Source organism: Mycteria americana, chromosome 12, assembly GCF_035582795.1.
Source record: "Mycteria americana isolate JAX WOST 10 ecotype Jacksonville Zoo and Gardens chromosome 12, USCA_MyAme_1.0, whole genome shotgun sequence".
NCBI classification, from domain to species: Eukaryota; Metazoa; Chordata; class Aves; order Ciconiiformes; family Ciconiidae; genus Mycteria; species Mycteria americana.
Genome location: NC_134376.1, coordinates 17,627,017 through 17,652,707, shown reverse-complemented (window position 1 = coordinate 17,652,707; position 25,691 = coordinate 17,627,017). Strand labels below are relative to the sequence as shown.

Genomic DNA, 25,691 nt, shown 5'->3' with positions numbered 1-25,691 from the left:
GTAAAATGCAGTATATAGCTAAAAGAACTCCATAATGCAGTCTCTGGTTTAGCTCGGATGGTCATGAATATTCTTGATAAAACCAAAATTTGCACATCAGCTTGAAAGTTTTGACCACTGTAAGATTGTATCTCAGGGAAATGAAGGCATTCTGGGCAATATATCCATCCTGCCCTTCCTTTTCTTCATCCACTAAAGATGTGGGAAGGGAAACATTTTTGAGAGAGGGCATTTGGAACAGAAAATCTAAAATTGTCCTTTCAAATTGGCACAAGTGGTGGTGTTACCGAGCATCAGTTGACAATGACTGACACCTGCCTTTTGTTCTCAAAACAGATTTTTTTCTTATTTGAATTCACCTGCTGCTGGCCAGTACAATAATGTCCTCTAAGAAGTGTTTTTAAAGGTAGGCAGTTGGGTGAAGTTTTTGAGGGTGAATGTGTTCCATATTTTCAATGCGTGGAATTTCAGTGGAATTTTGACATTCAGTTTAAAACAGACAGGGTCTAACCCCAGCAGTTGAGAGGAGGTTACCGTGAATGTTTACCTTTTTTCTTTTTTTTTTTTTTTTTCCTTTTTTTTAATAAGAAGAGGCACTGAGCTTTTTGCAAAGGTAAGCTGAAGGTATTGAAAATTACTGAAATAATGGTTGTGTAATGCAGTAATACAAAACTCCATCTAGGGAAAATTGTGACAAACTATCTGTGCTAAAAGTTTTCTTGCTCTTTGAAGGGAAGACCTCCATCTTCAAGTGCTGTCTCCTGATACAGACACTGTGAGGGGTTACTTACTGTGCATATAATACAGACGAAATTAGATCCTTCTCTTTTATAGCACACATTCTTTAATTTATGCTGGCATTTATGTGCAGAAGGGCTCCAGTCAGCAAGAAGAAGCTAACTCGCGCTCTCTCTCTTTGTTGCAGTACACCATGTTTATGTGTTGCGCAATTCTGATCACCATTGTGCAGTACTGTAACTTCTGCCAGCTTAGCTCCTGGATGAGATCTCTGTTGGCAACCGTAGTAGGAGCAGTGCTTCTCATTCTGCTCTACGTCTCCTTGTGTCCAGACAGGTGAGCATCACACCTTGGCACTCACAGACCGTGTTTTAGATGAACAAATTTGGTTTTCTTTGCCAGTGAAGCGAGGGTCTAATGCATGGGATTTTAGTATCTGCCATGAATTTCTCCAGCATCTCAAACTTAATAATTTGATTTGGGAAGAGTTCTGCTTTTTTTTTTTTTTTTTGAAGGATTTCAGGACAATATCTGAGGGGCCCTTTCCTGTAATGTGTGTTGAAATGACACTGTCCTCAACTGATGTGTTTCTAGGGCACACTTATCAGACCCATAGAATTGCCCTTCGCTGTTTGTTTGAAAATCTGTTTTATTAAGAAATTTGTGAGGCGTTTGGTGGTGCCAGAGAGCCCAGTTGTTCCCCCACACCCCTCTGGATTATTTTTGCCCTTAGGAACCATGTATCTTTCTTTCACCTCCTTTCTCAAGGAGTTTTCCGCTGTGGAAGGCAGGTGCTTAGATTTAATACGATTCTAATACCCTGTTTCCTTTCTCACTTTCCTGCCTTTTCAGAGGATGCTGCAAGGCCGTAACCAGAGGAATCAAGTTAATGCAGTTTCTGTGCAATAACCTTAAGGCTTTTCAGTTTTTCCTCCGATAAAGCAATTTTCCCCATAGGAGAACTTGTTTGCAGTATTCTCCTTCTATTTCCTTGCCAAGAGAGTCAAGGGAGTCCTTCCAGCCATCTACTCCTATTGTCAACATTTTATAATCAACTTGCACTTTTCAGTGGCTTAAGAAATATCTTAGCCTTTGGCACTCTTACCATAGTGTGGACTTTGCAAGGACTTCTTATGCTAGATTATTCTAGTTCCTATCAAAAGCCCTTCCTTTTACCCTTCTTCAGAGGCCTGCTGAATCATATGGTGAAAAACATGAAAAAACCCCAAGCAAACCAAAAAGAGTTTGCAGATACATGTTTTGTGTGAGTATTTAGCTTTTAATCCCCTCTTCAGGTATCTTCAATGGTCTCTTTTAATCTTGATCTTATATGAAAAAAGAGAGGGACAATAAAAGTCACCCCTTAATACCCGTTCACATCTGTAATTTGGAAGTGGCTGTAAGGGAAGAAAGAATTTTCTTGGAAAAAAATAACTTGGAACTGGAGTCAGCTGACAAATAGTTTCTAAATCCTATTAGACTAAAGAAAAATCCCTTTCTTGTCTCTCTGCAGAGCACTCAGGCAAGGCGTGCAGGAGGGTTCTTTCGAGCTTCAGTGGAGGGATGTAGTGTTTAGTTTCTGGATGCCTCCCCTTTCTCGTCTTTGATTTGTCCCTTTGGTTTTAGTTGTCCAGCTTGCCTAACATTGTCTCTCCTCTGGCACGCTGAGTGACCCTCTCCCAGTAAGAAAGCTGACCTTCCACCCGTGGGCTTTTTCCCTTGTAACACTGACACTCACTGTGCAACCACCAGCTTCACGGAGGAGTTAGCCCCAGGTTTGGTTTTTCAGGGAAGTTAGTGAAGAGCAAGCCCTTGATGCCATTTCTTGACTCCCTGGCTACTCTTCCGTAACTCCCCCCAAGCAGGAGTTCTTGCAGCTCATTCAGCTAGGTGCGTGCTAGCGTGTCTGCGTGGAGCTAGCGTGGCATAACTAGATGCTGGTTCATAGCAGAGCCTTTTAAAATAGGGTAATACAATGTATTTGTAGTACCAAAAGTCTTCATACAAAGGCAAGCAGTGAAGCCAAAGCATGAAAAAGACATCCTAGTGATTGACGTTCCCTTGAGTGACTGTTTGAACAGACCTCTGTGCATCCATGCCAAAGGCATTTTGTTGCAAAAGAAAATCAGAAGGTTTGGTGCCATAATTGAAGCTCCTAATTCCTTATTCAAAGACAAAATTTTATAACAAATTATATGTGTGGTTACGAAATCAGCTTGTGCATAAGCTCTGTATTAAGACTTTGTGCAGAAAGACAGACACAAACCTTGGGATTTTCCCTGCATTTCAATTTCAAGGGACTGGGAAGGGCTGTTCCCAAGCAGAGAGGTGGCGACCTTGCTGTTGTATCAGTTCATAGCGTCAGCTTTTGCTGACTGCTAAAGGGGTGGTATGAATGTTAGAGAAACATTATCTTAAGAAATTTTGCTAATGATAGCATATTTTCACCTGTGGTTTGAATAGCGGTGACCATTAATGGGTAAAGTACAGAAATCATGGAATATGTTGTTATTTCATCTTTTAAAAATAAATATTTAAAGTAATAGACAGAGCTGTTCAACTGCAGATCTGAAGAAGTGATTTATAGAATTGATCATGAACAAAAATAATACAGGTTGAATTAGTGAGACCCATAACTTTTGTCTGTTAATAATAACTTTTTTGTTCCTCTCTTATCAATAGTCTGGGTAATATTTTTTGTCACAGTGGTAATTGCAGCTTCGTATGCACCACAGGCAAATCCATTCTGCAGATTTCTTTACTTTTTCCAAAAGTAGCTAATCCTGAGAGTTTTAATATTTGATTGCGGTAGAGAAATTGTAATGCAAGTAAAAACAAAAATTGCTTGAAAACTACTTATTTTCTGTAATGGCATTTTCAGAAATAAACTCTGTATTTGTTTGGAGTTTTTTGTTTGGGGAGGGGGTCGGTTTTTTGGGGTTTTGGGTTTTTTGGGTTTTTTTTTTTTTTTAATCTTTGTATTGTGTGGTCAGATAAGATGAAGGCATAACTGGGTTTTAGAGTCCTGAAATTGCTTTTCCATGTTTCCAAGGTAAGATTGGATTGTTTAACAATTACTCGTTCCAGGCATCATCTCGACTGCGTTATCATCAGTTACCCTTTAGAGGTGTTTGCATCTCTGTGTCTGACTGTGGTTGCTTCTTCCAAGCAAAAAGTGCAGATAAGTCACGTTCAAACAAAGTTTGCCTGAAGCTGATCAAGCGTGCAACACAATTATTGGTCCTACGGTCTACATAATAGGAAAGTTTAAAATGCTAACTGAAATTCTGGCAGAATGCTTTAACTTTCCTTCTAATATCAATGCTTTTTTATTTCAGCTCCGTGGAAACTTTTCATCTAGATTTGGCACAGAACTTTAGGTAAGCTTTATATAAAATTACCATCTTTATGGTTAGGGATAGAAACACTTTCAGTCAATTATATGTAGCAAAACTTTGCATCCACAGTAACACACTTGGGAATTCAACAAAATGGTTCAGCAAGTTGTGTTTCAGCTCCTTGTGTATGTATTTTTCTTTACAGAGGACTTACGTATGACCAAAAATCATCAGAGAGCTGATGCTGCAGTCACTGAGTTGTGTAATGCTATTTTCTTTTTAAGTTTGATTTCTAGGAAATAGAACTATGGAGGAGCTATATAAAATAGCATCTGTTTTTCTAGTAGTAGCAGTTTTTAAAGGGTTATCTGTACATCATGAGCTATTGATTTGATTTTTCCTTGGTTGATTTGCACCATGCAGAAGTGTGCTGAGTTGGATGCTATCCACAGCTGGCCAGGTGAGAATTCCCTGTGGTAGAGGAGCTTCAGCTGAAAAAGCTGGCTGTGAAGCCAGCTGCTTTCACCGGGATGGAGACATGCTGGTGATGACAGTCTGGGTGCTGTCTGCCACCCTGAGCTCGCTTAGGTAGAATAGCAAGTCATATCATTGGGAGCAAATGAAATTTTAGCCCCCAGACTTTTAAACAAACAAACAAAAGTCTTTTCCTGGGTTATTAATAGCCCCTTATAAATAAACAAGTTAAAGATTCACTCCGTTTAGTGTTGAATTTCTCATGGTTTTATTGCAAGTTTTGCAATACCATTTAAAAAGTGTTTTTATTGGTCTTTGGTATTAGAAAAAATATGTGTTTGCTAATTACAAATTTGGGAGCAATACTGGGGCAGTGTTGTACTTGGTTGAACTAATGACTCTGGGAATATGTGACTCAGTAATTCATCTAAACAAATGTGTATTCAGGAGCATGTTGCTTTGACTGGGAATAAGTATCAAAAGAAAATTACTTTTTAAAAAATGTCATCTACATGAATGCTATGGTAGTTTATAAAACATGTGGGTTTTAAGTACAGAGAGATGGTAACTGTGCTTTCATGTTAGATATTTATTCACCAAGAAGTTAGCACTTGCTGCAGTGTTGGGGGTTTTTTGTTGTTTGGTTTTTTTTACATGGGTTTTCCTTTTTGTATGGCTTTGATTCATGAAAAATCACTTCATTTTCATAACAGAATTCCAGTTCACTAAATCCAGAATGGAACATTAAAGCCAAAAGAACAGAGGCGGCTTGATTTTTTGGTAAACTAAAACACTGAAGGGAATTTGCTGAAAGGCAATGTACAAAATATTAAAGCATGGTGATCACTGGAAGTAATGTCTTAGGATTAGGCTGAGTTTGGATCCTCAGTGGTTTATTATTAGTTTGTGAAATCACTGAACCTTTTGTGTTGCTCAGAATTACAAACATCTTGCCCAGTGCTGACAACAGCTTAGCAGGCTCCTGACCAGCTGCTAATCACTAATAAATAATTCATTCTGCCTTAAATAATTGACAACCCAGTCTTCCGTTCAGTGACTATTTCTACATCATCATTTATTAGAAACCTGGCAAAAAAAAAATAGCTATCAAGCATTGTTTGCATGCAAATATTTTTCTTCTATAAATATATCGTATAGCTTCTCACTCAGGACAAATAAAGGTAAAAGTGGATGAGAAACCAAACCATGCAGAAGATGTTATTGCAAAGAGGCGTGGAGTGCTCTCTGCCTGCTTTGCAAATCCTGGCTTGTCATTTAAATACCAAATCAGGCAGTGACCAAAATGTCTGGCTCATTAAACATTTCTAAACTTCATTTTAAACTTCTTATTATGGGATGTACTAGATTTGCACTTTGACTGTCATTCCTACAGGTGGGGAAAAAATGCCTGTATGTCGTGCGTATGTTAATACTACGTAGCCCTGCCCTTTCTGCGTGTCGGCAGCAGTTTTGTCAGGTTAGTTGGTCACTGTTTTGATGCAGGAACTGTATCAGTCCAGCGTGATCTCTGTTAACAGTCCAGACTCCGCTGGTCTGAAGCTGTCCAAACTTACACATTGACACAATGCTTCTACGTGTTGGAAGTTAAAGGACAGTTAATCCTCTTCTGTTTCTACCGTTAATTTGTAACAGAATTTGGCTTCTCTCTTCAGGGATCTTTTAATGTACATTATTGAACACCACAGTTCTAGAGGTCTGCGCAAACAGAATTTCCCCTTTCTCCTGGTGATGGGCTAATAAAAAGTTGAAACTTCCTTATCCTAACAAACTTTTTTGCTGTTCCTCTCTCCCTGAAATAAATACATAAAAAAGGTTCCTTGCTTACCCCAGTCAGCATGAAAGCTTTTCCTGTGTTCTAAGAGGGCCAAGCAAACTTATTTGTTTTGCATGCCTTTAATGAGGTTATTACCTTTTCTTGATCAAGAATTGAGATAATTATTAATGTTGCATGGGAAGAGACATACTAGTAATGGTAATGAAGTCTTAGCACAAAGTTCATCTCTGGACCCTCCATACTACGCTCAGTAAATCAAAATATGGAATTTGCCTTGTTTTCCAGACAGACCAGTTCTTCAGCCCAAAAGAGATACGACCATAAACTTTGTCTTTTAAGCAGGAAATATTTCTCATTTTCGTTCATTTCTTATCTCAGAGCAGGTAGGGCGTATCATTTTCCAGTTTGTGACTGCTGGAGGAGGAACAGTGATAGGTCACTTGAGGTGGAAGACTAAAATCACTTGATGGGGGGGGGGTTATAAGCATCCACTATATGTTCTTCATCGAAAGCAGCTGTTTGATTTCCCCTTTCTGCACTGTTCTGCCATTGCATTCTCTTTTTAAGATTTAGCAGGCATGCATCCTCTTTAAATATAGCAAGATATCCAAATCCAAACATAGGTTACTGGCTCAGAAGCAAAATGGCTTTCCAAAAAATCTTTATGAGTGGAAAGCCATTATCTTTATGATTTGTGATCAAGCCAAAGGAGATTCTATCTCCGGAGCTCTCGCTTGTTCCATATTCAACACACAGCCTGGATGAAGATGCCAAGTTAATAGTTAGGCGTCTGTGCCAGGAAGCACTTTACCAGTTTGAGTTAAAGGAACATTGTCGGCTTAAGATTTCAATTTGAATGATTTTTAAAATTAGTTTTCTGCTGCAGCACCTCATAAAAAGTAGAGCTTAAGAAGATTTGGGTGTGTGTCATCCTTCTGTTACAGGTGTGTGGGGTTTTTTTCTTTTCATTCTAAAGGGTAGCTTCAGGTCATCTTTGCTAACTGACTGTGTAAGATGATTTATAGCCCTGTAGGTCCTGTAACCTGGTCGCTGCAACATCCAGAAATTTGATTTCCAAATGAGTAAGATGTAATTGCTCTCTCCTTCAGGCTGGCGTCGTGGCTTTTTGTACTAACGCTTGTAGCAGTTGCATCGTGATCAAAAATGCCTGCTGTGGAAAAGATATTGCACCTTCCTTTTTGAGATACTAACCCATTACCTTATTAATGAAATCAGGTCAGCGTACAAGTGAGTCACTCCTTTCACATGCAGATCTCTAAGGTTGTACGCCCACATGGGAAACAAGGTCAGGCCAGCGCTTGAGGAGATGATTGAGAGCTTGCAGATGCCAGTACTTCAGGAGTGGTGAATGGGAGGCAGCAGGTTTTCCTTAAAAGGCAGATCTTGCGTTCAACACGAGCCACACTTTGTAACGTAAAATTTGTGGTGCTTGCCTAATTCATTTAAGAGGAATTAAAGTACTTTGAGGAGTATTTTGTACAATAAACTGTAAATAAAAAGCCTTTAATGACTTAAATCCCTGTGGCAGGGATGTTTGATGTTGGAGCAGATTATCTGGATCAAACTCATACTCTCAAAGGAGTAACAAGTCATTGCTCGGATCCTCTAGCAGATCTCTTCCCACAAGATAAGGGAAAATAATGAACTGTTCTGAAAAGAACCTGAATCGTGCTCCTTAACCAAGATTCATTCCTCGCCTTCTCCAGCCTTATTTATTCTCTAAGATCTTTTATTCTATTTATTCTCGAAGATCTTTTCTTTTACTTATCCTCCCCTCGTTTTGTTTTATAAGCCCATCAAACTGGGAGGATATTCTGCCACCTGCGAAATAGGTAGCAAGGATTATATTTCAGGAATTTTTACCATTCTAGTCATTAATAACTGAGCCTTTGTCTTAAGTCTCTGACTTGTCTTTCTAGGGAGAAAATGGATAGGTTCATAACAGAGGTTCTGTTGAGAAAAGTAGTTGTAAAGGAGAAAGGAAGGAGTCTTAGTACAGCAACTCACCAGCAATTACAGGGACATATTCTGTGAGTTGAGAGTAATCTCCTCCCTTCATTCTTCCCTCGTGTTTTTTTTTAATATCAAACCAATAAAATGAATATACCTTCACTTCTCCTGGGAGAAGTATATTTATGGTTGAAAACAAAAGGAGTGATTTCCAATATAATATGTGGTCTTAGCTTTAATCTGAAATTCAACCTGTAAGTTCTCTATTGTAAATATTTTACTTACGGGACACTTTTTCTCCTATAGGCTTACTATGATAAAAGCTAATAGATACAAACAAAGACCATAGCACATCCAAATGTTTTCAGAGATTGTGCACGTTCATCTGTTTCACAACTGTGCTATGTGTTTGCTTCATCATGCTTTACTGTCAATCAAATATTTGAGAATGAACATTCAGAAAAAGAAACTGGGTCCATAATACAGCTCAATTGCTCAAGTGTCTGCTTCGATTTCAGAAGTGGAAGCATGTCCCTCGTGGACGTGAAGAAACAAATTGAACTTAGAAATACAGAAACAAATTTAGTCGTCTCTTCTTGAGCTGTTGCTACAGATATGCTTTGAGTTTTAATCTCTTTTGCTAACATACCTGCATAAGAGAGATACAGACAGACACTGAGATACAGATTGCCTTTCTGTTTTTCAAGGAGAAAAGTTGATGTGATGCTTTCCCTTATCAAACCATCTCTTAACTTGAAAAACTTCAGCATGTGTCTGCTCATATCAAATCTTAAGCTTTGGCATAATTTTATAGAAAAAATTGCAGTTAAGTGACTCCAGAAATCACTGCATGCCAATCTGTCTGGGTTTAGACTTAGTTTCTAGGATCACATAGGTGGTGTCGTCTCAGATTAAATTGGTGTCTTTGCATCTCTCCAGAAAGTTGAGATTGTAGACTGCAGATGTCTCCTTGTTAAGGGCGGTTTGGCACTGGAAGCATCCTCCATCAGTGCTTCATAATCTGCACAGGCGGTTGACGAATTGTCAAAAGGATTTGAAATATTACTCTCAATCTATGTGAGACATCAGTGGGGTTTTTTTGTTTTTTGGGGGTTTTTTTTTTGTTTTTTTAATCTTGGCACTCTGAGAAACTTCCTGTCTCCACCATAAAAAGCTTCAGTGGTTATAGCGTACAAAAGATGTCAACCCAGAGCTCCGTATTCTCTGCTTTCATGCAGGAGACATGCAGTTCTCCATGAAGTGTCTTGTACAGGGTTATCTTCTTCCAAAACCTTCATGTGTTAATATGAAAGGCACACTGCAAAGGTTTACTGGTCTTTGAGGAGGAGACAAGGGAAAAGCACTATGAGTATATAAAGCAGAAGCAGATGCTTCTGAATATTGGAGGTAATACAAAAAAAGATAAATTCCACAAAACTTACACACACACGCCTCCTATACAGATGTACATGTGCACACATGTGTCTAAACACAGGCATTATTAAGCATTTATATACATACTTACATGTAGTGCTTTTAGTTATATATTTAGATAAAAGATAACTGTTTCCTTGGTGAAGTCCTTAAAATAGGACTACCCCAAAGGCTGGGCAATTTCTGTGTTGCTGAACCTGATGATATCGGGTAGTACTGATATCAGGAAGTACTCAGGGAGTTTAAGAATGAAATTAATTCTTTAACGTGCTTAACAGCAGATAAAGTTATCAAAGCCTATTTTATAATTTAGTATGTAACGTACACTTCCTACACTTTTTTCTAGGAAAGGATTTCTAACTACGGGGCAGAAATGGCAGTGCCCTAACTCTGTGTTTTTAAACGCACCTTTCGTGTTCTTCCCTTTCTTCTGCTTCCAGCTCCAGAAAAAGTCCATGCAACAGTTCGGTGCCAAATGACATGAAGAGGCCAGCAGACCTGATCGGTCAGGAAGTGATTTTGGTTTCCTTCCTTCTGCTCCTCCTGGTCTGGTTTCTGAATCGAGAGTTTGAGGTCAGTTACCGCCTCCACTACCATGGAGATGTGGAGGCTGATCTCCATCGCACCAAAATTCAGAGCATGAGGGATCAAGCTGACTGGTTGCTGAGGAATATTATTCCGTACCACGTGGCTGAGCAGTTGAAGGTTTCCCAGAGCTATTCCAAAAACCACGACAGCGGCGGAGTAATCTTTGCAAGTATTGTGAACTTCAGCGAGTTCTATGAAGAGAACTACGAAGGAGGCAAAGAGTGCTACAGAGTCCTGAACGAACTGATTGGGGATTTTGATGAGCTGCTAAGCAAACCGCACTACAGCAGCATTGAGAAAATCAAAACAATTGGGGCAACCTACATGGCCGCTTCAGGACTGAACACCTCGCAGTGTCAGGACAACAACCATCCGCACGGACATTTGCAGACCCTTTTTGAATTTGCCAAAGAAATGATGCGAGTGGTGGATGACTTCAACAACAACATGCTGTGGTTTAATTTTAAACTTAGGATTGGCTTTAACCACGGTCCCCTCACTGCTGGGGTCATTGGCACCACCAAGTTGTTGTATGACATTTGGGGTGACACTGTGAACATTGCTAGCAGAATGGACACCACTGGCGTCGAGTGCCGTATACAGGTGAGTGAGGAGAGCTACCGCATCCTAAACAAGATGGGGTATGACTTTGACTATAGGGGGACAGTCAATGTGAAGGGGAAAGGTCAGATGAAGACCTACCTTTACCCAAAATGCATGGACAATGGGATCGTGCCACATCACCAGTTGTCTATATCTCCAGACATTCGGGTTCAAGTGGATGGCAGCATTGGGCGGTCTCCGACGGATGAGATTGCCAACCTGGTGCCTTCTGTACAGAATTCTGATAAGGTAGCCCATGGCACAGATAACTCAGAAACTAAGGACATCCTTCCTTCCACCAAGAAGCTCCAGAAAGATGCGGTGAGAGCAGAGGAGAGGTGCAGGTTTGGCAAAGCCGCAGAGAAGACTGACTGTGAGGAAGCGGGAACTGAGGAGGTCAATGAACTGACAAAGCTAAATATCTCTAAGAGTGTATGATGCACTGTCAGAGTTGCATGAAGTGCTCTGTCAATAGAAACACAAAGACATTTGCAATTGGCAGTTTTCTTTTTCAAGAGAGACCTTCTCAACACCTGGGTTGTACGTTTGTTTTCATTTCAGCGCCTGATGCTGTGTGGATCACAGCTCTTCAGGGCTTGTTTTCATCCATCTCTCTTCTCCATGCCCCAGATCACATCCCGAGCTCCCCAGCTCCCTGTGCAACCATCTTACAGCTGAGTAGAGGATATTAAGTGCCTTCAGATATACTCCATTGGACTCCCTGTCAAGGTACAGAGGCCCCAAGTGAAATCATAGCTTTGGGTATTTATCTAATTTTAAAGAAAAGAAAAGCTGTGGTTATATCATTTTTATTGTTGTTTCTCACAAAACACTTTTTTTGGCTAATGCAACTCCTTGGGTTTTTTATATCTCTCTGAACAATGTTTTACTGTTATCAGACCTTTTGTATGTAAACACAGACAAATGTGCATGTATCTACCATATGAGACTGACATAAAGTGCCAGTAACGTACCACAAAAGAATGTCTTGGCGAGGGGGTGACACAATTTGACTTTGTGTTGGGCTGGAGGAGGAGTTCTGCAGTGGCTCAACATTTAGTTAGAGTAGGCTGAACAACTGCTGTAGTTTTACTCTCCTTTACCAGTGCTTTCTTCAACCTTAATGTGCCGTTGTGTGCTTTGGATACACTTCTTTTCCATATAGCCAGTGAGTTACTGATATGTGGGAATGGAATAAGGGTTCGGACTTCACCAGCTCTCAGGACAGGTTTCCAGAAGCAGACGAGTGACCACGAGAGCGTTTCAATTCAGGTCTTACGAGCCTAAGGCAGTTTCATGTTACTCCGTACTCTAGCTGAATTTGCGAAGGTAGGTGTAGTTGGTATCTCTAAGCTGGTCTGATTTGAGAGAGAGAGAGAAAAGCGAAATAAATGTTTTGGGAATGCCTTTATTTATTTATTTATTTTATTCCTGTTTTTATTTTGTTTGGGGGTTTTTGTGTGTGTGTGCGGAAGGGATCAGGAGAGATGAATTGTTAATTGGTTTAATAAGAGTAATAAGATGGTGTTTCAGCCTCTTTGAACTACCAACCACTGTGAGGATGTTACCTAGGCAATATTTGTTTCAAAGCTGGTGAAACTTCCGAAGCCACCAAATGCAATTGAGTATTCCAGCTTCCCTCTGTACTGAATGAATGGTGCTGCACAATATTTTTCAGGATTTTCCCCCCCCTACACTGTGCTTTTGCAGCAGGGAATAGAACAGCATGCTCCCTGCGTGCCACTGAAAGCAGGAATAGGGAAAAATGTCCTTTCTAGTGAGCTGAGAAGCACAATAATTTCCCAGTCCTGCAGATGACTCTGTGCTGGTCCCTGGGACTGGAGACCTGCGGGAGCACAGGAACCTGCTTGCACCGAGGGAACTGCAGGATGGGGGCCTTAGACTATACCAGTTCGCCCTCTGCATGCTTCCATCACCTCCTTCACTTACATTTGATGCCCTGCTTTGGATAATATTAATTATTCAACTGTTCCAGTTCAGCTAACTCCTTGCGACACCAAATAAAATGAAAGAATTTTTATGCCTGAAATAAGTTTGTTAGCCAGGGGAGAGCTGGTGAAATGCAGTACTGTGCTGTCTGCGTATTGGTGTGGGTTTTAACTCTTTCTTTCTGTCTGAACTAAAGTCAGAGTATATTGATACTTCTTTTTATTCCCTATGTGATTTGGGGGGTTTGAGTAATAAATATATACGTTGTGAAGTTCCTATTCAGCTATTTGAGATGCAGCTACACTCCACGGTCAGCGCGGAGCCCTTGAAGCCTTTGCCAAATGCAAATCTGTGAGATTTCTGGATCTCGGTTAGTTAAACAAGACTCTGCACACTGTTCTCACAAAAGCTGCTGTTTATGCGCGTCCAAATTGTGTTTGATATGAAAGTTATTTAAAATTAATCTTACTTGCTCAATCTGCCAGCACACAAAAAAAAACCAGGGGATACTCATCCCCATACCGTTCTGCCACAGATGCTGGAGCCTGTTTGGGAGCTATTCCTGATGAGCAACAATACAAAGTTTTTATTAGTGCACAGTTTTACAGCAGCCTTCCTTCTCCATAGATTAAAACTCGTCCCCTTCTGCCCCCCTCCCCGTAGTGGGTTGCACTTCCAACTTTCAGGTAGTATAACTCTGCAAATACCTCTCGTATCTGAAGAATGTATTCTTGAAACCATTTTAGGGTTCTCGTTTCAGTTAAGCGTATGTCAGTATTTCTTTTCTTACAGTAGAGGCGTTAACGTGTCCAGAATTGTTTACATGCCTTCTAAGTGTTATATTAGTGTCTCAACGACGTTCAAACCTTTCTCCCTTTCACTTCTTTCTCCCGATTTTATAGACGAGTCTACCCAGCATTTCTCTCTCATTGATCAGCTGTTTGCAATGGCAGAGTTCAGTCGAGACGTGCCGGCTTCTCTCTCGCGTGAGACACTGCACAATAAACCTCCACCAGCAACAGCCCTGCATCCAGTGAGAGGTTTGCACCCTGTGATTTAACCTGAAAGGAGAAAGTGCTGGAGTAGGGCCCCGGACCCAGAGCGCCTTCCTTCTTGTTCAAGCAATGCACTGCAGAATACAAAAGCCTCATTCTCCAGCCTAGAAAGTAAATAACGCTCCCATGCTGTCGTGGTATGGTGCTGCGGGAGTATTGTTGGTTTTCTGGTAACATTAGAATACCAAAAAAAATACCAGGGCCTCTCTTTTGTTGGCACTAAGCAAATAAAATGAGAGAGGACAGAAGTATTAGTGGACTCTGAAATCAAGGGCTGTTGTGTGCTCTGGGAACTGCCGGCGACGTTACTCTGCCTTAACCCTGAAGCTGGGAAAACAGTCATGAAAAGTTGAGTAACTAGTGGTACCCCTGTTTGCTTATTGCCACCAGGACAGCAGCAAGCATTCAACAACTGAGACTGCGGGTCTTCTTTCAGAGGTTTTAAATCTTCTCTGTAATGCAGGGTAGTAATGAAACCAAGAAGCTAAGCTCGCAGCGTACGGTTTGGATAGAGAGATTTTCCCAGGCACAAGGAGCAAGGAGATACCTATTTTCTGTTGTAAAACAGAGGGAGCTGAACCTTTACGCCTTTGAAAAAACGTCCCAATACTCACAAAAATTACTCTGGAGGCGTTTTTAATGGCGTTGTGCGGTTCTGCGTTCCTCTGCGCGACAGGCGTGCGCTTGCAGGAGGCCTTGATCAAAGGTCATTTAATTAAAATATCTTTTGTGCTTGTTCTGTTAGTGCCAGCACAGTTCAAACACGGTGTAAAAGTTGAGGAGTTGGCCAAGTACCTGGAAGTGTATTCTGCAAGAATAGTTGGTGCATTGCTGCGCTTCCTATTTTTAGGGTGTTTTAATGGTGATAATTAAAAATTATCCTGGGTGGGGAAGACTGCTGAATATTTGTTAGCCCCATGTTGCCTTCTGCCACAGTTCACTCACGGGAGCTGCTCTAAGGCGTGGAGTAATGAGGAATATGCTGAATGTGTTCTGCAGTGTCATCTTAATCTGCTACTAACACACAAAAATGCTTATTTTTCTCACAGTTACTTCTGTGAGACGGATTTCTCATTGAAAAACAAGTAAATGGCATTCCCATGATTTACTTCTGGCATTTATGATTTTGAGAGAAGGACGGGTTTGCCTGTTATTTCCCAGGATTTGGGGCTGTTCCCGTTTGCTGGAGGTAACGCGAGTGCTGCGAGCAGGGTGGGACGGTGCCGCTGCCTGGCTGCTCTTGCTGTGTCCTAATACAAAGCACAAGAGGATTTTGAGGTGACAAAACGAGGGGGGAGAGGGGAGACTCCCCAAGGGCTTTACAAAAAAATAAGTATTTGGGCACTCTTACTTCAGGGCTAAAACACAGAAAGAAGGTGCCCAGAGCAAAAATGAAAGGAGCTAGTAACCAAACACTGTGCCCATACCAGCTTTTAGCTAAAGAAGAGCTTATTCTTGATTAAAGAGCCAAGCTTTTAGGGTACCTAGCATTTTTAAATTGCTAACTCTAACCTGTTTCTAAAACTTTAGTTCTGAATACAACAAAAAAAAATGTTGCAAGGGAGCAGTTATTAACTTCATGTCTTTATTTTGCAACATCACAAGAGGCTGAGAGCGCCTGAGGTTGGTTATAATGCGATCAGCTATTTAACTGTGCAGCTTAGGGTGGGGTTTTTTGCCAAATTTTTAAAAGACTGTGTCTGTTTTCTCCCTTATTCCCTGCTGTGGTCTTGTTTGCTCAGTCTGGACGGGATGTGCGAGTGGTCCTTTCCTCCCTGCTCCTCACCTTTGCTAAACTGCGTCTTCCGCCGTGCGCAGCAGCGTTTGAACTCTGCTGCTGCCAGGTCACGGCTTCAGATGCTGCTTTCACTACTGTCTGCCTCTCTCTCTGTTTCCTAATATAAAGGGGAAGAGTACGTTTGATTTGATATCTTAGCCCATTTGTGCGGTCACAGCTGCAGCTTTCTCCTTGCGTTGTTGTTAAGACAGAAGATACAGAAGAGCAGCAGGCCCATCCCAGTAGTTAAGAATTCTGTGAAAAAACACATTTTTCATCACACTAAAAGTGGAAAAAAAGTTTTATTACCCTGAGTTTTAGCAAGCGTGCAAAAGCAGAAGAGGGTAAGAAATAAAATCCCAGTGTTTGCTGTCAGCATTGGGATTCGCTGAAGCAGCGTTCCTTTAAGTCCTGTTTTAGTTAAATATTACAAAACTGCTAAAAATGCAGTAATTATTTACTAATGTGACTTTCCCAGTTGCTGAAGATGTCGCAGGGGTGGTTTGACGAATGATTTTCATGTGGAAAGACAGACAGCCGAGGTAGAGGTGCAGGCATCCCCCAGTGCCGCCGTGCTTTCATCTCGATGCCCAGCAGCTGCAAAACCCAGTCGGGGTCTCGGAGTACTCCTGAGACTTGGCTAGCTGCACGTGGAACCAGCTTGGGCAGGAAAGTCATTCCAATGGTTTTTTTCCTTTCGAGTTCTCTGTACAGGCTGTAGCGGTCCTTGTTTTGATTTCTAGGGGAGCAACATTTAAGGGGAAAAACCTGAATTACTGTTGGCTGTTGCTGAGACTGTCCTCCGCAGGCAGTGGCGGTAGGATTCTGCAAAGTCCTGTAAAAAAGTTGTAAATTGTAACCGTTACATACTAATTCCTGCAGACGCTGTACTTGTCCAGTATTTAGTTGGAGTGGTACAATGGTCTGAAGATTTTTCAGTCAAGAGCTGTGAAACCGTGGACCATTTTCTGCTAAAATATACCAAAAACGTAAAGGAAACCGGAGATGTGGAAGACCATGGTCTGCAGAAGCGCAGCACGAGCAGTGTGGAAGACGGCGCAGTGATGGGGTGTTGGCTCGCTGCGCAAGCGTACGTGGCGTGGGAGATGCTCCGTACAATAACGTGTGCTGCCAACTCTGAAAGCAGTGAGAAAAGGAGAAGGTGAAAGTGAAACGCGGTGTTGGGCTGTTTCTAAGGCTGATCTTTAGTTTCCAGGTGTGAGGTCTTTGCTGGCTGCTGTAGGGGAAGGTTTCTCGGGTGTGGAGCAGAGCCCTGGCTTCTCAGCAGGCTGAGCAGTGCACGTTTTCTGTGGTGGGATCAGGGAGCCTTAAAACGGGCATATTATTTTAAAATCTGCTTTAATGCCACCATCTGAACTCTGCCCAGAGTGATGAGAAGGAGTTTTGTCAGTGAAGATCGGATACCAGGAGCTTACTGTCTTTGTCTTATTAGAGTTCATTTAAAATCCAACGTCAGGCACTGAAGAGGTTCAAGTAGAAAACAAAACAGGGGTGAAATATATTGTGTCTTAACAGCGGCTCAGTTCGAGTAGTGCTGTGGGGAAGAGTTTTGAGGTGCTTTATAGGCACTGGGTAAAGCTCTGGTAGAAAAAAAATAATGCAAGTTTGCCGTATAAAACCTTTTTCAAGTCTTTGTCAGGCGAGCTAAACTTGTGTCTTCAGCCCAAGATAAGTGGCTGGGCTGTACGACGCCTGTAGAAGTGTTTGCTACTTACCTTCGAGAGTCAACATTAGCTTTTGAAAAAGAAGGTTATTTTGGAAAAAATAGATCAGTAGAAGATACTTAAAGTTTTTTTTTTTTTTTCCCCCTGGTGCTTTATTGTAGCTGCTAAACATTTGCTCGCCTAACCAAGCCACCCAGCCCGAGGCTGGCGAGGAGCAGGAGGCAGGCGCCCGGTGTTTTCACGTGCGCCGCTCCAGATGCAATACGTTTAACATCATTTTTAGCAGCTGTTCCACACGCGTGTCTCCAAGTCGGGAACTGGTGTCAAGGAAGTAGTCGTTTGTGTTTTACACTTCTGGAAGGGCCCCGAGGCTGCTCGCGTCTTAGCCTTTACGTGGTTTGTTCTGTTCTCTCCCTGTTCTCTGGCTCACTGCAACAACACGTATCTTAACCTCCAGAAGTTGCGGCGTTCACTGAATCTGAAGAACTGCAGAGAAGGTCATGGCTGGGAACAGTTACTAAAATTTTAAGTTTCGGTTCTAACCGGTGCTGCCCTAACCAATTTGTCATCCGGCGATGAGCGGCGATGCGCAGTGAAAGGCAGAGCCGAGCGTCCCAGCGGGTGACCGGTGCTGCCGCTCGCACGTCCCTGGTCTGAGCCTCAATTCTCAAATCGTCCTTTGGATGAGTCAAAACAAAGTGACTTTCTTGAGCTTTTCCTTCTTTTCTCCCTTAGTCACTCATGTCTTCACTTGTTTCTAACTTAATGCATTGGCTAAATATTAGTTTGCAATTGAAAGACGGTTTGTATTGATTTGTTGTTGAAAGACTTAAGCTCAGGGCAGGGAAAATGCAGCGTGTGGTACATCTGCGGGTATGCCCGGAGGGAAAATGCCTCTTTAGCGTCTTTGAAACTTCGCCTTTATTCAGGTGAGACGAGAGCTTCATTTGTGACTTATTTCTGATATTAGCTGTATAACTCCATCTTGCTGTTGTCCCCAGAAATTGTCCAAAGGAGGGGGTTTGCAGTATTGCAGTGGTCTGCTCTACATCGCTGCCTGAACCAGGATTTGGCCACCGTGCAGGTGCTGGCACGGTCCCACCGGCACTGCTGGACATTTCTCTTCATGTGTAGTAGTTCAGGAGTCCACAGTTGCCAGAGTAACCTTCTCCCCAGTTTAATTTCTCACTTCTAGTTTTCGGAGACCGTGTTGAGAGAGACGTATGCTGAGACAGAGATGCGTTATACCCTACTGCGAGTACAGCTTTAAACTTCCAAAGTAATAAACTCTTTAAAGCCAAGAGCCTTAACAATTCCAAACATCTGCTGAGACACAAAACACCGTTTCAAGTTTGCGCTGAATATTTGGGAATTTTTCTGCTCAGTGGTGGGTGTCTCCTATTTGTGAGGAGGCAGCGGCAGTATCCAAAGATGATAAGGGCCTTGGCCACCCTCACCGAATTACCCAGGAACAGGCAGACAGGCTCTCCCCTTGTGCTCTCAGGAAAGTCACCTCGCTCCCCAGGGCTGGTGTGGTGGCTTTATGTATTGCATTGCTCGGAAAAGCTGCTTTCCGTGAAACAGTATTTTTAACTTAGCATAAAAGCTGTCTTTGTTGGTGGCAGGGGCTGGATTCCTCCTTTCCCGGCCCCCAGGCTCTTTCGGTCTGCAGCGTTGAGATGAAGAAGGCGGCAGGAGGCAGAGATGTAGGCGATGGCACAGCTGGGTGAGGCGGGAAGGAGCTGGACGTGCCCCTGGAGCCGGACCCGGCAGAGGGCCGGAGCTGAGGAGCCGCCGTGCGGGTCCCGCGGCAGCGCCCGGGCAGCAGCGGGCTTCGGCAGCGGCGGGCTGGCGAGCCGGCCCCCTCAGCTGGCGAGGCGGCGGGGCTTGGGGGAGGTTTGCTCTGGGGTAGCGTCCCGCTGCCCCGCTCGGTTGAGCGGGTCCACGGTCAGCCCGACGGCTGTCGGATGCCTTTGTAAATACGTCTTCCCTCCTGGCCTGTTGGTTTCCTTTCACGTTTTCATGGGAGCAAATTTCAGCCGGTTATTAAAGCCATGCACTAGAAATCGAGGCGCTGCTGCCTGACCGCGGCCGGGCTGCGCGGCGGGTTCGGGGTTGGGTTTGGGTCCGTCCGACCTCAGTTTATATCGTATTGCACCTACGCGCGACCTGGTACAAGCAATCGCTGTGCATAAAGAGCTGCGGTACCCGATTACAAACAGCCCGCGAGAAATTATTTTCGAAGCGAGAAACTCAATCAGGGTTGGCTTTGGTTTGCTGAGGAGCTGTCAGCCGGGCAGCGGTGCGGGCCCGGGGGCCGGTGCGGGCTCCCGACCGTCCCCTGCTTTCTTTAACAGCTGCCTCGACAGCGTTACCCAAGCCTTCAGCACTGCCTGGCCTTGCACAAGCCCCCGTGGAGATCGTACCGAAAGCGTTGAGAGCGTGATTGAAACGTTACTGAATCAGGGATGGAAACATTAATTGAGAACGGTTTCCAGTTAGAAAGAAGGAAAAGAAGAAAAAAAAAAACCAAAAAAGGCAAATGAAACCATTTTAAAGTCTCCAGGTTAGCTGGGAATTGTTTCTTCATGACGTCTCTGTTTTCTTTCTCTTCCCACCCCAGCGAAGCCCGCGTTCCCGCTACCTTCTCCCCTCCCTTCTTGCCAAAAGAGAGAGAACCGGTCTGTTTACACACACCGCTGGGGAAGCTGGCGGCTTCTGCCCGGGGCTTTGCTGGGGGACGGGGCTTCCTCGCAGCGGCTTCACTGTAAATATTCTGCCTATGCTTCGTTGAGAAAACTGAAATGGAAAAAAAGTTGTATCTGTGAAATATTAAGCTATATATGTATATAGATAAAACGCGTATTATCTCTGACTCGTTACTACGGCTCTGTAATCAATTGTATATTAAACTGTTTTACTGTATGGCAGATCATTTCACGCTATCTTAGATGTAGAAAAGCTGAGAAAGTAATTCACAATACACTATGTCAACTTAAAATTGGTTTGCTTTTTTATTTTTGCTCCAGCACGACTTCAAACGCAGTCCCGTGCCGTTTGCACATTGTTTCGTAGAATAATAGTTTGGAACAGAAGTGTTTTCAGCCCTTTGTTTTGGATCTGGCTTTTTACAATGTTTCTTTGATAAATCCTGAAGCCACCGAGTTAATTTTTGATTAGGTGCATACTTAGAAGGCATTTTAAATGCAAAAGGAATTTGTCACCTAGCCCCGCTGCACTTCGATGTGTCGGTTGGCGGTAAATGACCTTCGTGGTCCCGATGCCAGCTGAGAAGAAGACTCCTTCCTAATTTTTCCTCATTTTAATACTGCTCTAAAGCGCTGGGAAGGGCCGTGCAGCAGCCCAGCCAGCAGCACCTCTGCAGCCGACGTATTGTCGCTGCTGGCTGCGGCGGGAGGTCTCAGCAGAGGGCTTTTCCCCGCGGGGAGCTTGCTTTGGCCAAAATTGGGGATGAATTTTAAATAGTTATTCTTTCCTTTAGCAGAGAGCGTGGATGGTTTATTCTAGAATACCAGTGCCTTATTCAGATTCTCTTAATCCGCTTGGAAAGTGGAGCGAGGCATTGTTACTCTGGAGTAAGAGTCCCCAGAAAAAGAAATGGCTGACCGGGAGCGGCTGGCTGCGAAGAGGAGCCTTGATGCTTTCAAAATCTGAACGCGTCCGGCCGACAGCTGAAGGTGTTGGACTGCTGTGGGCGGCTCGGCAGCAAAGCCCAGGGCTCTGGCTCGCTCTCACACCCACCCGCCCCTCCCTCGGGGGCTCCTGTAAGCGTCCCATTTTATGTTCATTGGGTTTCACTGGGGGGGGGGGGGGGGAACCCTTAAGGCAGCCCTGAGCCCTTGCACAGTAAGGGTTTGACCTGGAAGATTTGAAGGTTTCCTCTGGATCCGTGCCCAGGCGCTCTGCTCCTTCTGCCCGCGGATGACCAGGGACCCGCAGCCGTCGCGTCCTGCAGCACCGAGCCCTTCACCGAGCCCCGCTGACGACGGGGCCCTGCGGCCGGAAGATTTGTACGGGTCCAGCCGGGGGTCCGGGTTCCCCTCTCCCCTGCTCTCCCTGCGGGCTGCAGCACACCAAGAGCTTTGTCCTCCTGGAATCGTGGAGAGGTGGAGTCTGGCTTCTCCAAGGGTGCCCATTTATTGTTTTGCTCCATATTTTAAACGGGGTTGGGGTTTTTTTTCCCCAAAGGCAAGGTAAGTATCGGCGCACACGTGTAACGCACGTGTGGTGCGATGGGCTCTGCAGCCAGCGGTTGCACCGTGTTCCTCGATGCCAGCCCGGGTTTTTAATGCCAGCAGGTGTGTGTAAGCCGTGCTCGGGTGTTCCTGGGTGTTTGCCTTCTGTTGTAGGGGAAATCTGTTCCAGCGTTATCCAGCCGGGTTTCTATTGTAGATCGTGGTGATTGTCAACTGCCAAGGGATATTTTTTAATAAATCTTATCAAGGCATTTCAAATAAATCCAGTCTTCCTGTTTTCCTTTTCAGTTCTGCGTTGTCTTCTCCCCAGGTAACCCCACGTTACGGTTTCTTCTCTTTCTGTGCTTTGGTTCGTGGTCAGGAATGCACTCTGCACCGACGTCGGGTGTATCGAGAGATAAGCCCTGTGCTTGTTTAGTTTACGTGGGGACTGTGGGTACAAGAAAAGCCCAAAGATCTTTCAGGGACGTGTTTCACAGCGGTTCCCAAAAGGCCAGGCTGCGTTTGTCCGTAGGCAGCCTCGGGGCGACACGGGACGGCACAGTGGGGGACGACGAGGCCAACCTGGAGGCTGTTGCATCTCTCCCATCTGCAGGCGCTGCCGGGGGTCCCCCACCCCGGTCGCGCTGCGGCAGCGCGGAGCTCTGCAGGAGACGCTGGTTTCTTCCTTTGCGTTTCAAGATCGTCCCGGATGCCTGAAAGGTATTAACTTACCCCGCGGGTGCGGTAGCGTGGTGGGGAGGTCCCGGGCTGGTGCGCGCTGCCCCGCTGCGCTGCTCTTGGGGTCAGCTGCTTCTGAGGAGCCACCATCGACTCGGGGGTGATAAAGAGAAGCAAATGCCTGCCCTGCCCAGGGCCTGCTGCCGTAGCGCCCGGAGCCATCTCGCCGTCTGCGAGCCGTGGGTGGCCGGAAACGGCGCCCGGTCATTTTTCAACTGTGGGAGGTGGGAACCGGAGGGTGACTGCTGGCCTGGGCTCGGCAGGGCGCAAGGAGACCGGGGTGCCCTCCGGCTCCAGTGCCGTGGAAGGTGGTTGAGGAGCAGATCTGCCAGCTCCCGATCCGGTTTCCCTGGGGTATCCTTGGGGGTTCCCTGGGGGTCCCCAAGCTCCAGCTGCTCCCGTGGTTTCCTGGGGCTGCTCCAGCTCCCTCTGGGTCTCAGCCCCGCAACCTGGCAGCCCAGCTGGACGCCATCTCTGCTCGAGGGGACGCCCACCCGCCTTGTTCTGCTGCGCCATCGCCGAGGCTTCACGGAAGGACCCTGCCCATGTTGCCGGCCCTGGACCTGCTTCGGGTGCAGCCCGTGGGCGCGGCGGTGAGGGTGCTCAAGCCTGCCTCCCCGCACCAGCAACCGGCTTTCATTTTCACACCATGTAAAAAGCTTTTCCTTCATCTCTGGGGCCAAATCCTTCTTTGAAGCAATAACTTTTTTCCCCAGCTCTCCCTGGTTTCATAAGGTTTCAGTCCAGCCAAAGCCCGCAAGCAATTTGTGTTCAATTACCGTTGCCACTGAAGCACCCGTCGGTGGCATCGTGCGGCGTGGATCAGCCACAGGGCTGGGGGGAGCGGGGACCTGCCGGGGCTTCGCTCGGCCAGGCCACAGCCGGCTTTTGTTCTCACTTGTTAATCAGCGTTTTGCTTTTGGTAACTAAATTTTTGTTGCTTTGTGGTGTCGAGCGGCAATTCTCATTTCACAGCTTTGCGGAGTTTATGGGAATTTAAGAGCTAGATGCAAATGAACTTCATTAACATGCTTAATTATCTTATAAACCTCATATCCATCTGTCCTGCATATGCTTTGTACGCGACGCTTTGAGACGAGCCACCGTGTTAGGCTTGGCACGAGGTGGCTGCGAGCGGGAGCCTTTGGGGAGAGCCCGGCTCTGCCTGCGGAGCGACTGGGCTTTAGTGCCGGGGATGCGTCTTGGAGGTGAAATGTCGTTTTTCAAAGACTGGGTCCAAGCTGGGAGCCTGGAAATGAACCGGTAAAACACGCGGCAGGATGACGCAGTCTTGGGAATGATTTGCTAAAAGCGAAAAACCAGCGTGGAAACTTTTCTGACCTCTCAACAGGAGAAACGCTGGCAAGAGGCTCCAGGCCAGCAGCTCCGTGATGGGCAAGAGGTTGGGGCTGGGAAGGCAGAGCCGGAGCCAGGAGCTTCACCCAAGGGGGTTCGCTATAGAAAAGCTTTGGGCAAGTCCCCAGAAGAGACCTGGCATTGTGGTGCCACGCTGAAGGACCCATCCCACACGCCGGTGTCTCTAGATGAGGGTTTTTCAAGCCAGATGACGTGCAGAGGATGGGTTTGCTGCCAGGGTCACCGCAGAGCTTCGTGCTCAGGTCAGGCTCCCTCCTCTCTCGCACCCAGGAGCTGTTGGCGTCGCAGAAGAGCTGCAGAGTCCGGTGGAGCACCCATGGGTGCCCAGCTCGGACTCCAGCCTGGCACGTGTGATGGCGTCAGGGTGCCGGGTGCTAACACCAGTTCCTCGCAGCGATCTCCGGCCCCATGGTTTCTGGCAGAAAGCTAGGCGTGTTTTGCGTGGTTTCGAAGATGCTGTGGTGCAGGGCTCCAGCAGCCGCATCCCTAACTGCGACGAGAGGCAGTGCGAGGGCGACAAGCTCACTGCAGCAAGGGGCTGCGCCCCGCCGAGCTCCGCTGCCGAGCGAGTCCCCGGGTTTCTGCCGGTGCGCGGAGCAAAGCTGGAGGCAGAGGCACGAGAGCATTCGAGAGCCCAATGGGATCTTCTCCGAGCTGAGTCTCCAGATCCGGCTGCCTGTTTCAGCAGTCAGTGCCCCAGCCTGGTTTTGGGAACTTGGAGTGCCAGAGCCCTCCCCGACGGCCGGCTCCTCTCCTGGGTGGGGAATCATTAAAATAAACCCCAAACCCTGCCCGTTTGCAGCCCAAGATCCGGAACTTGTATCCCTTGGTGGCGCACGATGCATCTCGCAGTGGGGAAGCTGCGCTGCAGTCGCAGCACTGGGTGCCGCAAGCAGAATCGCGGGGAATGCTTTTGTGCTTATTTAATTTTATTCAAAAATACAATGAAAAAAATGAGCCTTTACTTCCAGGTTGCCTTGCAAATCCATAGATCTGCTGGGTAAGAGACAGTGCAAATCCCAGACTTGCGCCAGAGCCCCCAAAGGGTTCATGGGCTGTAACGAGGGCTGAGCACAGGGAGCGGCTCCGGAGGAGGGGGATGAGGTGGCCGCAGGGCTTGGGATGCGGAGCTGGAGATGCTGCGGTCAGGTGCTGGGTGCAGGGAAAAACAAGCCAAGAGCAGGACTTGGTACAAATCTTTAGCTCTTTTATATGACAGCGTCACGTCGGAGCTGCCTCCATCAGCGGACGCTCAGCGCACGGGGGTAACCCGCCGGGGTGCTGCTGCGTGCACCTCGCTGGCCTCTTGTCCCGGGAAAAGCAGTGATGTTGCTTTGCACCGAATCGCTGCTTGTCGGGGTATGTTCATAACGAAGCCGAAGCAGAACATGAATTTTTCCAGGCCTGGGAGGGAGCGAGGACCCGGCACGCAGCAACCCCGGAGCCACACAGCCCTGGGGATGGGCGTCCGTCGCCACAGCGGTGAGTCCGTGTGTCCGGTGAGCGGGGAGTGCAACGCATAGCAAAGCGCTGACGGAGGATCTCCTTCCCTTCTCTTGGTCTTGCCAGCTCACATCATGGCAAAGACACCTTGTTCCCGCAGGGGCTCAGATAACGCCCCGGCCCGGGCACCCCCCTGCCTTCCCCTCTCTGCATCCAGCCTCCCTGGTCCAAGGCCAATGCCGCTATCGAGTTACCAGCCACCCCAGCCTCCCCGTTTTCCTCCAGCGCAGCCAGATGCAAAGTTTAAGAGTGAGGATATTGAAAAATTTAGAGCTGGAGCTCTAAAAAATTTGAAATGTTAGCACGTGATGGTGACGCTGCACGCTTAGGGGCTGCACGCTGGGATGCTGGAGCCAGAAGGATGCTCAGCACCTGGGGAAGCACCGAAACCTCCGGTCATCCGGCACAAATAGAGATGCGGCTGCAGGGTGAGCAATGCCGCTCTGTGCCGCTGTGTGACCGTGGG

At 45.7% G+C, this 25,691-nt stretch overlaps 1 protein-coding gene across 17 annotated transcripts in view; it reads left to right on the top strand.

Annotated features, from left to right (window-relative positions):
* The window catches only part of ADCY9 (adenylate cyclase 9), a 99,246-nt gene extending 77,368 nt beyond the window's left edge, over positions 1-21,878 (top strand). For 3 of the 17 annotated variants that reach the window (XM_075515060.1, XM_075515059.1, XM_075515056.1), the window contains 3 exons: positions 926-1,074; positions 4,077-4,118; positions 10,191-12,352. In XM_075515060.1, coding sequence (XP_075371175.1) covers positions 926-1,074; positions 4,077-4,118; positions 10,191-11,379 — 1,380 coding nt within the window. In that variant the 3' untranslated portion in view covers positions 11,380-12,352. The other 14 variants (XR_012777602.1, XR_012777600.1, XR_012777604.1 and 11 more) reach the window with 14 other exon arrangements.
* Positions 21,879-25,691: the final 3,813 nt, after the last annotated feature.